The sequence below is a fragment of the Mustela putorius genome, unplaced genomic scaffold (genome assembly GCF_011764305.1).
Source record: "Mustela putorius furo isolate JIRA1106 unplaced genomic scaffold, ASM1176430v1.1 tig00000759_pilon_pilon_pilon, whole genome shotgun sequence".
In the NCBI taxonomy this organism is placed as follows: domain Eukaryota; kingdom Metazoa; phylum Chordata; class Mammalia; order Carnivora; family Mustelidae; genus Mustela; species Mustela putorius.
Genome location: NW_025421467.1, coordinates 9,704,564 through 9,719,154, shown reverse-complemented (window position 1 = coordinate 9,719,154; position 14,591 = coordinate 9,704,564). Strand labels below are relative to the sequence as shown.

At 35.4% G+C, this 14,591-nt stretch overlaps 1 protein-coding gene across 2 annotated transcripts in view; it reads left to right on the top strand.

Annotated features, from left to right (window-relative positions):
- The window catches only part of ASCC3 (activating signal cointegrator 1 complex subunit 3), a 336,070-nt gene that overhangs the window by 308,548 nt on the left and 12,931 nt on the right, over window positions 1–14,591 (top strand). For both annotated transcript variants that reach the window (XM_045084262.1, XM_004767092.3), the window contains exon 37: window positions 517–741. In XM_045084262.1, the coding sequence (XP_044940197.1) occupies window positions 517–741 (225 nt within the window). The remainder of the gene's footprint in view (window positions 1–516; window positions 742–14,591) is intronic.

The following is a 14,591-nucleotide window of genomic DNA, read 5'->3' as shown; positions in this document are numbered from 1 at the left end:
CTTTGTAGAACTGTCTGTCCCTGAGGAACTCTCAGTTTCTGGTTCATTGCTGTGGTCCCGGTGTTAAACATATTGTATGATGCCCAGCAGGTCCTCTGTTATATCTGTGGATTGTAAAAATAAGAGCATTCATGCATTTCAGATATATTGCACATTACTAGCTTGTGCTTACATATTTTTTTCATTTTATTTTATTGTATTTCTTTTCAGTGTTCCGGCATTCATTGTTTATGCACCACACCCAGTGCTCCACGCAATAAGTGCCCTCCTTAACAGCCACCACTGGGCTCACCCATCCCCCACCCCCCTCGCCTCCAAAATCATCAGCTTGCGCTTCCATATTAATAATAGTATTGAATAAAGCAAAGTTCTAAGAGGGCATGATTAGTTACCTTATGGTTTTTCTAAACTACGTTTTAAATGTCAGTAGTTCAGCTGAGAAGTATGTTAATTATACCTTTGATCCAACATTATTTTATATATATATATATTTATATGTGTTTGTGTGTTTTCCAGGATGCAGAAGAATACACAGATTTGCCTGTGAGACATAATGAAGATCATATGAATAGTGAACTGGCAAAATGTCTTCCCTTTGAATCAAATCCTCATTCATTTGATAGCCCTCACACCAAAGCACATCTCCTACTACAGGCACATCTCAGCAGAACCATGCTGCCCTGCCCAGACTACGACACGGACACCAAAACAGTCTTGGACCAAGCGCTCAGAGTATGTCAGGTATGAAAGTCTAAGACCTATATTTTCTCCCATTGTTTTTGCTTTTCTCCCCCCCGCCCCGTATTAGGATAAAATATACTTGCATTTAAAATATTTTATCACTGCATTGTTGAGAAAAATCTGATGAATCAAATCAAGAACTTTCAAAGGAAAAGGCAAATATAAATGCAGTAAGATTACAATTTCAGCTATCCATTAGGTGAAAATTGAAGATAAAATTCAATGCCAGCTACTTTTCTAAGTTCTGAGTATATAGCAGTGAACAAGCAAAAGACTGCCTGCTCCGTCCAAAGAAACAAAATCTTGCTGGATGGAACTAGAGGGTATTATGCTGAGCAAAATAAGTCACTCAGAGAAAGACAGTTATCATACGATCTCTCTGATAGGAGGAATTTGAGAGACAAGGCGGGGGTTATGGGGGTGTAGGGAGGGAAAAATGAAACAAGATGGGATGGGGATGAAGACAAACCATAAGAGCGTCTTAATCTCAGGAAACAAACTGGGGGTTGCTGCAGGAGGGGAGGGGAGGGATAGGTTGGCTGGGTGAGGGGCTGGAGGGTGGGATATGTGCTATGGCGGGTGCTGTGAGATGCGTAAGCCTGACAAATCACAGACCTGTACCCCTGGGACAAATAATACATTATATGTTAAAATTTTTTTAAAAAAAGACTGCCTGCTGTTATGGGCTTTCACTTGAGATGGAAAAGACAATTAAAAATATAAGTCGGAGGGATAACTGTGATGGGTTGTTTTTTTTTTTTTTTTTTTTAAGTAATAAAGTATAATAAAGGAAATAGAGAGAAAGATGGAAAGTATTGTTCTGTTCTACTTTAAATGTGTTCCAGGACTATCTTGCTTATAAGGTAACATTAAAGAAAGAATTGAGGGGCGCCTGGGTGGGGTGGCTCAGTGGGTTAAAGCCTCTGCCTTTAGCTCAGGTCATGATCTCAGGGTCCTGGGATGGAGCCCCGCATCATCGGGCTCTCTGCTCAGCAGGGAGCCTGCTTCCCCCTCTCTCTCTCTGCCTGCCTTTCTGCCTACTTGGATCTCTGTCTGTCAAATAAATAAATAAAATCTTTTTAAAAAAAAGAAAGAAAGAATTGAAAGAAGAGAGTGAGCCCTAAGATTATCCGAGGGAGTATACTCCAAAAACTAGGAAAGCTGGTTCCAAGTCTCTCATGCAGGAACTTACTTGGTGTCATCAAAGAAAAATAAAGGAGACCATTGTAAAGAAGATGGACAGGGGCACTAGAAATGAAGTAAAAAAGAAGTGGATGTGGAGATTATTTTCTCAGAGAAAATGGGGTCAGGTCAGGGGAGGGAGTTTGTAAACCACTAAGGATTTTGGATTTTACTCAGAGACGGAGCTGCTAGAGCAGTGATTCTGTTGGTTATATCTATGAATATTTACCATGTTAATTTAAAACTGAAAAAGTCTCAAATATTTATTGTGTTATTTAAAACTAATAATAACGGACCCATTGTATGTTAATTGAAGTAACATGATTTTTCAGGAAAAGTGACTATTTTCCAAGACAATAAAGAAAATTAATGAAAAGTATAGAATTGTTTTACATTTTTGCAAATATCTTTAATATCTAGCTTAATAGAAGTCAGCAAGATTCATATATCTCCTTTTGCAATCAGTCTGTTACAGTATGATGTGTTATGAAAAAAAGTATGAAGTATATGAAAAAAAGCCAGCCTCACAAGGACATGTAGTTTGAAAAGGGAAGAGTATTTTTATAGCCTTTTCAGGTAATTGTGGATGTCCTTTTTTGACACTACATGGAAATGACATGTGGTTTTTCTTGAAGATTAGTTGCAGTATGGAATCTGAAACCCTATCAATGAAACTTTTCATACCTTGAATGCTTTAGGGCTAGGCATGAAGTGATGGTGGCTGGACCATGTTGAGAAGTGTGAGACTGGTTAGCATGGGCTGGTTTCCTGTATTTAGTTATTTGTTTATTTATTTATTTATTTTCAGAATTAACAGAATCTGCTAATGAATTGGAAAAGAGTTTTTAGGGAAAGTGAGGAGCGAGAGAAGTTTCCAGGGCTAGTCTCCTGAGCAAATGGAGGGACGGAGCTGCCATTTACTAAGAGGTGATGGGGAGAGGAGCAGTGTTGGGGAAGCGCTCCCAAGGGAGTGAGATAATGAGAGATTGAATTTTTCTGCATTCTACCTTTATTTGACATTTGGGTAATGAGAAATAATTTTAAAATTTTCCCCAAAACTTAGGGCGGTTTTGTGGGGGTTTTTTTTGTTTGTTTTTTGTTTTTTGTTTTTTTTTTTGTTTTTTTTTTCTTAAAATGCAGTTTTAATACTTTTTTTTTAATTTTTTATTTTTTATAAACATATATTTTTATCCCCAGGGGTACAGGTCTGTGAATCACCAGGTTTACACACTTCACAGCACTCACCAAAGCACATACCCTCCCCAATGTCCATAATCCCACCCCCTTCTCCCAAACCCCCTCCCCCCAGCAACCCTCAGTTTGTTTTGTGAGATTAAGAGTCACTTACATGGGGGCTTAAGTGGGTAGGGTGTTTTTAAGATAGAGAAAATAGATCTAGGTCTATGGAGGTACATTATGGCATCATTTAAAAATTAAAGACTTGTAAAAAACCTAAGTATCTTTCCATTTATAGAATGCTGTAAAGTTTACAATTTCATTTGTAAATTCTGCATGTATATAAAACATCTGTATCTATATGTACAAATATATCTAGAGAGAAGATGAATAGTGTCCACCAAAAGGTGAACAGTAACCATCTCTCTAGCAGGATTGTGGGTGGTTTTTAATTTCTTCTTTATGCTTTTCTAAAATGTTTAAATCTTTTAAAATTAGCTTCTAACATTTTTATTATCATAAAAAATTAAATTATACCATTTAAAAGATAGGAATATTTCATAAAATAGAGTAAGTACAAACTTACAGAAATTAAGGAGGTAAAGCTATACTAAACACAGATATTTTTTGACATCCTTTTGTAACCAACACATGGTTTTCCTCTCTAGGAAGACATGGACACACATACCCCACAATTTCTTGGTCCATTCAATTATGAGTGGACATTTGGGTGGCTTCCATGTCTTGCTATTGTAAATAATGGTGCTGTAAACATAGGGGTACATGTATCCTTTGAATTAGTGTTTTTGTATTCTTTGGGTAAATACTCAGTAGTGTGATTGCTGGATTATAGGGCAGTTCTATTTTTAACATTTTGAGGAACCTCCATACTGTTTTCCACAGTGGCTCCATCAGTTTGCATTCTCACGTCCATGGTACAGAAGGGTTACTTTTTCTCCACAACTTCACCAACATCTGTTGTTCCTTGTGTTGTTGATTTTAGCCATTCTAAAGGTGTAAGGTGGTATTGCATTGTAGTTTTTATTTGAATTTTCATGATGATAAGTGATGATGAGCATCTTTTTATGTGTTTCTTGGCCATTTCATTTTTATTTGAAAAAATGTCTCTGTGTCTTCTGTGCATTTTAATTGGATTATTTGTTTTGGGGGTATTGGTTTATATAAGTTCTTTATATATTTTGGATACTAATCCTTTATCACATATGTCACTTGTAAATATCTTCTCTCATTCTATAGATTGCCTTTTAGATTTATTGATTATTTCCTTCACTGTACAGAAGCTTTTTACTTTTATACAGTAAAATATTTTTTTTCTACTTTTATACTTTTATAAGTTTATTTTTGCTTTTGCTTTTCTTTGCCTTGGGGAACCTATCTAGAAAAAAGTTACTATGGTCAATGTCAGAGAAGTTATTGGCTGTGCAGGCATTTTATGGATTCAGGTTTTACATTTAGGTCTTTAATCCATTTTGAATTTATTTGTGTGTATGGTGTAAGAAAGTGATCAAGTTTCATTTCTTTGCATATTGCTCTCAATGTTCCCCAGCACCATTTGTTGAAGTTACTGTCTTTTGCCCATTGGAAAATATTTCCTATGCTGTGGAAAAAACCACCATTGCATTTAGTAGTCATTTCTCTCCTTAGTCCCTTGACTTTCATGATCTTGGCCCTTTTCAAGAGTACTGACCAGTTATTTTATAGAACTGTCTCTCAATTTGGGTTTGCCTAATGTTTCTTCATAATTAGATTGAATATGTATATATAGTATACATTACTATATATAGTAGCTACATTACTCCACTGTAGGTACTTCTTGGCCTTTTCTTTTACAATTAATGCATATTTTTTGCAGAGATGTTTTGAGATTTGAGATTATGCAAATATCCTATTTCTTATCATACTTTCCCACATTATTTTCTGCTCCATTGGTGAATTTTGTCTGGAGCAGTTATTGCTATTCTGATTTTCTGTTTCCACTGTTCCTGGAATTCTGGAAGGAAAAACTTGTTCTTCCCTATTTATTTCTTTTATTCACATATTTATTTATATAAGTATAGACTCATGAGTGTTTGTTTTATTCTATTGGGTAAAATCCTTTGCTGTCATTTATTTTGCTGCACAGATTGTCTCAGCATCCACCACTGGGGCCTCTCACACTGGCTTTATATTTGACATGCCCACATTATTATTTTAACATCACCTTGCAATCTTCTGTCTTGTACCTTTCCCTGCCCTAGCCCTGGAATCAGCAATGTTTCCAAAGAGCCCTGGTTCTTTTTATTAGAGAACAGTTTAGAGAACTCATCTGCTGGCTTGTTGACTGCATCACTCCTTGGGTGTCTTTGCCTCTTAGGCCTACTCACTGGACAAAGCAAGGAAATGTAGGTGTGCATAGACAGACATCTATACCATTTGCATATCTACTTATCTCAGTGCATATGTATATCTGTGTGTGAAAACGTTTGTATTTACAAAACCGTGAGTTCATTTCTAATACCACCAATTCCACTCCAGTACCAAAAAGTTCATTTCACTCTTTTTAAACTTATAACTCCTTTCTCTACCTGTGAAAAACCTGGCTCACATTAATCAAAACATATTTACCATTTCCTCAATCATAGTATATTCCTGATGTCATTTTAGAGTCACTAACCCTTTTTCCTACAAAACCAAATTTACTAGCTAGAGTACTACAATAGTTTGTTTTGTTCTTTTTTGTCCGTGGAAGCTCAAAAAGCTCTTTTCCTTTGTACATTTATACATATACCTACTTGTTCTCTCACTTTTTTCTTTTGCAGTTTTATCATTATTTCATAAATGTCTTAACCTAATAATTTATAACATTAAATATTTTTAACACTAAATGTTTTTTTCAACATAATTTCTAATGGCTGCATAGTTTATTTAATCATTCCCCTATAGTCAGACATTTTGGTGGAAATTTCTCTGTTATAAATTTTTAGTTATGATCATCTTAAATGTTGAGTTGACTTTTTACCAGAAGCCACCTGGTCAAAAGTTTTGTTGTAAAGAGATGGCAACCAGCTTTGTATCCTAAATCCTCTCATTCCTGCAATTTGTAAGACTGTGATAAAAATAAACAAGCCAGGAAGACAAAAGAATATTAGGGTTGCCAATGGAAATTTTGGGGAGAAAATCAAGAGCTGATAAAATTTTCTTGGCTGATTGAGTTTTATAATTTTACCCTATTTTTCTCATTTGATAATGTGGGGTATTGTTGGCCTTAAAAAAGTATTGGTTCAAGCCGTTTGCCAAGCTGCAGCCCTGCTGGCTGATTGAAAATTATACTACTGCCCTCATGGGACATGAGCCTGACCTTGTGTCTATGTGTGGGACTCACTACCACCATCTCTTGCCATAAATCCAACTCCGCTCTTGTTTTAGTATAAGGTGCTAGGCAGTCGCTTAAAGTAAAAGGGTCTGAGTAAAAATAACACCTTACAAGAACAGGGCATTAGTTACTGTTTATAAATTAAACAACGATTTGAGGACTCAAGGAAATAGGTTTTTTCCTTGCTTTATCATACTCATTTACTCTAAAGCTTTTTTATGCCCCTTATTTTATAGAAACATACCATTTATATGAGCCATCATTTAGATTATGAAAACTCTGTAGCCTTGACTACCCATGTCCTATGGAATCTTTCACAGAAAAAAGGCATAGTTGTGTAACCCTTTTCCCTGCTTGAAGTCAGCATATACTCTCCTTTCTTTTGTACCCATTTGAAATTATATATCAAGATCATTTGAGTCATTGTTTTTAGTTTGAGATATTTTTGTAATGGTTCCTTTTAATATGTCACTGTTACTAGTATTTCCATTTCCATCCTCCTGAACAAAAATACAGGTAAAAATTACTGTGCATATCTCGGTTTTTTAAATCTGCTTTAAAAATTCTAATTTGTAAATTGAGTAATTACAGAATTGATTGTTCTTGCCACTCACCTTTGAAACCCTCTTCTTGATTGTGTTAACTGTAATATGTATCTGTAAAATGTTTTAAGTGAAATGACATACTTTCTGTGCTGGATGTACCAAAGGAAAACTTAATTTTTTTTTAGCTTTTATGAGAATATTACAAATAAGAAGTATCAAAAATGAAACTGGCTTGCCTAAATTTTCTAACATTGACAGCAAAGCCAGAACTGCTGTTGTCTGGTGTTTTGATTATAGCTTTCTGCTGCTTTTTAAACAAGAGACAAAGAAATTGATGCTCAGAGAAGTCAAATAACTTTGTTAAGGGTGATTTGCCAAGGCAGTCCATACTGAAACCATTGGAATTACCAGGATTTTAAATCCTACTCTATTATCTCTGATCTTTTCTGAGAAGGGCTGTAAGTCTTTACATTAAAATCATCTTCATTTTTACTTAAAACTAAAATCTTTTAAATCATCTTCATTTAAATGAAAATTATCTAAATACAGTAGTGAGCCAGATAGCATAAGTGTATAGTCACTCCCACTACCTTCTGTTTGGTATTTATAGCAAAACTTCCCAGTAACTGAATGCTTTCAGGTGTTTCATGGAAAAAGGAAAATCAAGGCTGGAGGAGCTGACTCAGTGAGCTGAGAACCAGAGGGCTGTGTGCTTCGATGTGCGCTTCTGTGGTCAGGTTGCTGGGTTATCTAGGAAAGCTTCTTTAAGATGTGGTAGAAGATGGACTTGTCGGCTAATGCTGCTGCAGCCTAAATTTAATAGATCAAAATATTTCTTTTTAATATTTATTTTAAAAGACTTTAGCATCAGTGCCTTTAAAGACTATAAGATGATTCTGTTATCTCGTGAAAGAACACACACACACACAGAGACATGCGACGGCAGGTTGATTAGAAAGGGATCTGGAGACCTTTGCTTCCAAATTTAAATTGGAATTTATGTATGTAAATATCAGATTTGACCAGAATTATTTGGAGAATTGTACACTATCCCCGCACCCCACCACAAAAAATCACTATATCATGATGGCCCGTAAGGCAGACCGTCATTAACAATGATAGTGCTGAACGGTTTTTGAGAACTTCTCTTTGTACCAGGCTCTGTTCTACTTTCTTGGCATTACATTTGTTATACTAGCCTAATGAAGTCGTATAATTATCCTCATTTTACAGATGAACACTAAGTAATTTGCCCAAGATCACATCCAAAAGAAAGAGTTTTCAGCATAGTTTCGGTATATGTAATAAAGATATATCCCACCAGGTTCCCTTTGTCCTATAAGGATGAATTTAAAAATCGTACTCATGGTCTAGTCAGAATTCGTTTTAAAATATGAGAACTTAACAGGAATTTCCACGTTTTTTTAAACCAAGAAGTCCCAGTAGACCATGAATAATATTTTTAATTCATCACTCCCTTTTAATATATAATCAAATCACCTCCTCCTTATTTATTCTTGTTCCCTTCAACAATCTATAGTCACTTTAACCAGTTCCTAAGAACAACCTGTTAATATGCTTGATGTTTGTAATAGCTTTATTATATTACACTACACTACACACTACAGTGTGTAGTAGATAGGCTGTTTGCCTTTTTTATATCAACTGCTTATGCTCTTTCTCAAGGTTTTTATATTATTGTAGATACACAAGAGATTTAACCATTTACTTCCTCACATTCTCCCTTAAAACTTCAAAAATTGAAAATAATGGAGGAAAGACCAGATTGCTGCTACAATTGCCAAGGGAAAGAGAAATGCCAGCATAATTACAAAACAATCCTGTAATGGGGGCGCCTGGGTGGCTCAGTTGGTTGGACGACTGCCTTCGGCTCAGGTCATGATCCTGGAGTCCCGGGATCGAGTCCCACATCGGGCTCCCAGCTCCATGGGGAGTCTGCTTCTCCCTCTGACCTTCTCCCCTCTCATGCGTTCTCTCCCACTGTCTCTCTCTCAAATAAATAAATAAAATCTTTAAACAACAACAACAACAAAAATCCTGTAATGTAGTATAGGCATACTAGAGCAACCTATACATAGATCTACTATTAAAACACACGTACACATATTTTATGTTTCTCTTTCATTCTTCAAAGTTTGCCTACACTGCTTCGGTTAGGTTCTTGGCGTCTTTCACTGGTGAATCACCATCACCTAACGGGGTTCCCATGAAGGCAGTCTTTGTCCATCACACCGATTTTTTTTTTTAAAAAACTTCAGAACTTCTAGCAGCAATAGGCAATCTCAGCAATTCCTTGCCCCAAGATACAGAGCTACCAGCACCCCAAAAGATAGCAGACATCTCCTCTTTACTATTGAGGAAGAGTGTAAAGTTCTGTATTTTGTATATTCTGCATACCAAGCAAGGCACGTGTTTATATAGATTGAATTTTTATTCTATTGTCCTAATGGAAATAGGGAAAGGTAAACCAGGGGACCTACTTTGGTAATAATCTAGGTGATTCAGTGCCTAAAAGCTGTGTTCTGGCAGGTAAGTTTCCATGGTTTTGTAAATTCTTGCACCTAACTTAAATATAAGAACTGCCATTTCACATTATTTTCCTTATTGCTCAGGTCTTTGGAACTACTGTTTTCAGCCTTTCTTCCCTTGCACACAGGGAAACAATATGTAGCTCTTATGCCCCTCAAATTAATGTTAGCACGCTTTGTGTTCTTTTGGGTCTTTTTAGTACCAAAGCAGGGAGAACTTTTTTCTAATTGTGATATAATTGACATACAGTATTTTATTAGTTTCAGATGTACAAAACAGAGATTTGACATTCGTATACATTGCAGAATGATCACCACAATAGTCTAGTTACCATCTAACATGTTCTAATAGGCTTTATCTATTGTCATAAATGGTGTTAGTCAAAAATAAAAGGTAGGAAGTATATGAATTGAGTAGGTATTTATACTTCTCTTCAGTCGGAGAACCTTGGTAAATTTGCAAAAACTAAATTCTAAAAGTTTACTGGTGAAACTGTTGTTTAGCCCAAATTTCAAACAATAATTTGACTTCTTTGTAAACCATGTCTGATAAAGTGTGTTACATTTCAAATAATCTGTGTCATATTTTTCCTGTAACCCACAGCTATTCTGAAAACACATTGCATTTTCAATCTGTGTTTAAGAGACTTGAACTGATTAACTTAAGATATGTATGTATGCACCTGTCGGAGTTAAGAACAAAAGAATAGGATAAGAGAGAAGGTGATGCAATGATATGAATATTTTTTCATTGACTTAATTTTTTTCAAGGGAGAAGTACTATGGGTCTGGCTGGGTCTGTATTTCCATTTGTAGTAGATTAAAAAGCATAGAAATATTTGATGATGCCAGTAGATAAAACTGCCATGGAGCAAGACTAATGTAACCTTTGAGGAGTATTTACCTATGGGTGCACTAAGCACATGCTCAGTGGCTCGTCAATGTATTGAAGAATGTCAGTGTCAATTAAGTGAACAAGTTTTAGAATCGTAGAGTCAAATACAGTTAGCAGAGAAAATAGGCCAGGTATTGCTCTGATTAACAAAAGAAGTACTTGGTCACATCCTTAACCCAATACTTAAGAAATGTTCTGATATAGCAAATGGTAGATAAAATCTTCCATATATTCTTAGAATCCTTTCACACTTTTAAATGCTTATAATTAGACCAAATGAAAAGATTAAGTGGAGAATACAGCACAATAGACTTCAGATCATTTTGAGAAAAAGATGGCTGGATTATAAGTAAATAATTTCTAGGCTTCCAAAATTGGATTATATGTATTTAGCAATCTGTAATCTAAAGAAGTTAAAAAAAATAATTAATTGCTGTAACTCAAGTCTTTAAAGTATCCTAAAATGAAAATTACACTATTAAGTTTTAAATATTGGATATGTTTCAAGGAATATTAATACTATGAGCATGTATTTGGAGGATTTCGCATCATCCAAAGTAGGCTGGAACCTTATCAATAACTATTTATAATCTCACTGACAAAGATGAGTTGGACATAATTCTTGGCATATAGTACATTTCAATATATCATGGTGAATGGAATGCATAAGTATTTCACTTTTTCTTTCTAGTTCTTTATTAGGAGAGGATTAAAAGGGAGATTTATTATGTGTGGATTCTCACAGTGTTTTTGAGATTATCTGCCAAATCTGTATTGTCTACCAACAAATGTAGTCTGTTTATTATAAACATGAGTGTGACCTTATCAAATTCATGGAGACAGGGAAGTCTAATTCAGGCTGCTTTCCTGGCAAAACTACCAGGAGCTCAGATCTTGCCATGGAAGCCTCATGAAGTTTTGTTAATGGATGACTATTTAAAAGCAAATAATTCTAAATGAACTTAATCCTGAATGACTATTTTTCCAAGTGCAGAGATCCACACTATGGTGCAGAATTACCATCCAGTTGAATCACTGTATTGTACATCTGAAACTAATATAACACCATATGTTAGCCATCAAAATGTTAGAATCAAAATAAAAACTTAATAAATATAAAATCATTATCCAGTTGGTAGATATTTTTTCATGTATCAAAGATACATTTTAATTCCTCAGTAGAATGCGGGAAACAACACTTAAAACAAGGTACCATCCCCCCCCCCCCAAGAAGCAACACAGAGCTGATGCATGTAGTATTTCCAAAACTAACACAAATGTGTGTGGATTTTGAGGTCTTAAACAACTTTACTTATTCTTGTGGATTTATAGGCAATCTCCCCTCAAGGACTGTAATATAATTTGGAAGGCTGTTTCCCCCTGGGTGACTCTACCTGAAAGCTTTTGTATGACAATTTGGTGATGGTTTATTGATGATGTGATGCTATTATGAAGGATCCTTCTACCCCCAGCTCCTCTCCTCATACCCACATAACAACCCTTTTCCCGGTTGGGGCTATAGGAAATGAGTAATGCTTAACCCATTTGTGTGATCAACTCACTTAAGCAGCTACTGTGAAATGTTAATCACAACTTTAATTTGTACTGCATTAGCATTTTGATTAACTTGTAGGCTTGCTAGCACACTTGAAGCGCTTTTACTCATAGTTAGAGCTCGGAAATGACTTTTTGATTAATTAAGTTTGTTAGACAGCAGCTGAGCTTCCTGAATGCTAACCTTCTGGGGGTAAAAGTTCAGGAGAAAGTTACAGTGAACAACTGTTGCTATTGAAAAAGAGTCTTATAAATGTACTTATAGCATTTTAATTATTGACAAAATACTGTATCATTACTTGCAACTGACCTGAACCTTTAAAGGAGTATGCCTTTCTGTCAAGAAAGCCGTTTTTTTGTTTTTTTTGTTTTTTTTTTCCCCCAGGTTTTCCCATCATTGTAAAACTTCTGGGAGCCCTTGAACCACATAGTGCATTTTCTAGCAGATGTCTAACAACAAATGTTTTAACAAGCTGCTTTGGATGAATTTCCATAGTTTTTTTTTTTAATAACCTTTATATTTTAGAACAGTTTTAGATTTACAGAAAAGTTGCAAAGATAGTTCAGAGAGGGCCTACTCCTCCCACAGGCAGTTTTCCTGTAATATAGCTTCTTACATTAATAAGGTACATTGTCCATGATCAATGTACCAATATTGATACATTATTATTAACAAAAGTCCATACTTAGAATTCTTCAGTATAATGCCCTTTTCCTTTTCTAGGATCCCATTCAAGGTACCACCTCACGTTTAGTTGTCATGTCCTTAGACTCCTCTTGGCTGTGAGTTTCACAGACTTTGTTGCTGACGATCTTTCCATAGTATTTTGCAATTCTCATGACATTCTATAAGTAGTCACTTGACTTCTATAAATTAATGAAAATCCTTTTCTCTCACTCTAGACTAAATAAATCTTTCTCTTAAACTCTGTCAGTTTATCATCTTTATGTTATCTAATTTTAACACAAGTAGCAACATTATCTAGCCATTTCAGCCTTTGTCATAATCTTATTTTCATGTGGTTGCTGCAGTCCCTACGCTACCACTAGGTACACAAGGATGACTAGCAGGAGATGTGAGGAAAAAGAGAAAAAGTTCCTTAAAGAGAGGAAAGGATAAAGGGAGGGAAAAGGGAGGGAATAAGTCAGAACAGTAAGGGTGGAGGAGCTGGCGGTCATCTGTCTCGCACCATATGTACACTCTACATCCCCAAAGCCTTGATGACACCAAGGACTAATTCACAGACTTTTCAAATAAATGCAGAGATTTTTCAATAATAGGCCTTAGAGCTTCATCATATTATCTTCCTCTCAATAACTCCTAATGTATATTGAATGATAGTTTTTCTTTTGCTGGTCAGCAATTCTGTTTCCTTCCAATGAAGTTGACTTTAATTCAGTCACAGTACTCAAAGTTCCTGTGTTACCCTTGAATTGCTTAAATTCAGAATTCAGTTGGATTCCAAAAGATATGTAATGCCTACCTATAAAATATTAACATGTACTCATTACCAAATGATGGATTCAATTAATTTCAAATTTTTAAGTTTTTGAGAATTGTATTGTTAAAATTCATACAGAGACAGTAATTGATGAAATGCCTGATTATTTTGTCTGGAGTTTGTGTTTTTCTGTTATGTAGGGGAGAAAGGTTAGGTTAAATCCTTCTTGAAATAAGACAGGGTAGGGGTGCCTGGCTGGCTTAGTCGGTAGAGCAAGTGACTTCAGATCTCAGGGTCATGGGTTCAAGCCCCACACTGGGTGTAGAGCCTACTTAAAATTAAAAAAAAAAAAAATTAATTTAAAAAAACAGCCAAAGTCAATGTAAATCATTCAGCAGTAATGGAATATGGTGTAACAAACGCAGGTAATTAATTGGAAAACCAAGATCAAGTCTTAATTTCATTTTGACTGGTGTGATTACATAGCCACTGAACACCTGGAAGCTTCTATTTTTCCATCTGTGAAAGGAGGACGGTACGGATACCCTTCCTCACACTTGGTATTGTTTTGGATTAAGGGTGAGCTATTTACGAAAGTGTATGATAGTCTGTGCATTCTTACCCAAATATTTTACTCACACCATATATGCATACAGTCTATACAGCTTGACTTTAACATGTAATTCAGTGTTTGGGACTTTTAATAATTGAATGAAATTTTATCTGCCATAATACAGACAGAGAGATGTTGTCAAGCTTGCATTTTAAGTATAGTATAGTGGCAGAAGACAAGAAAAAGTAGACTAGATTTGATAAATATGTCTTTTGCCAAAGTAGTAACACCACCATGAAAATGTGGTTGAATTTAAATGCTAAGACCAAGCCTGATATGCTTAGAGAATTCTTGAAATTGATTCAAAATAAATGTTCAAGACATGAGTTAGATTCAAGTCATAAAGCATGCATTTGGCTCCAAGACTCCTAGAGCTTAAAAAATTTTTCCAGAAAGCCCCCATTTTCTAAACACTTAATTTTTTTATTGTTTTAGGAGTGAGGGGTGGCGTTGATTTTTATAGTTGGTGGTGGTGGTTGTTTTACTGTGGCATAAAGCCAAGTACTTCAGAAGTTCTTGAG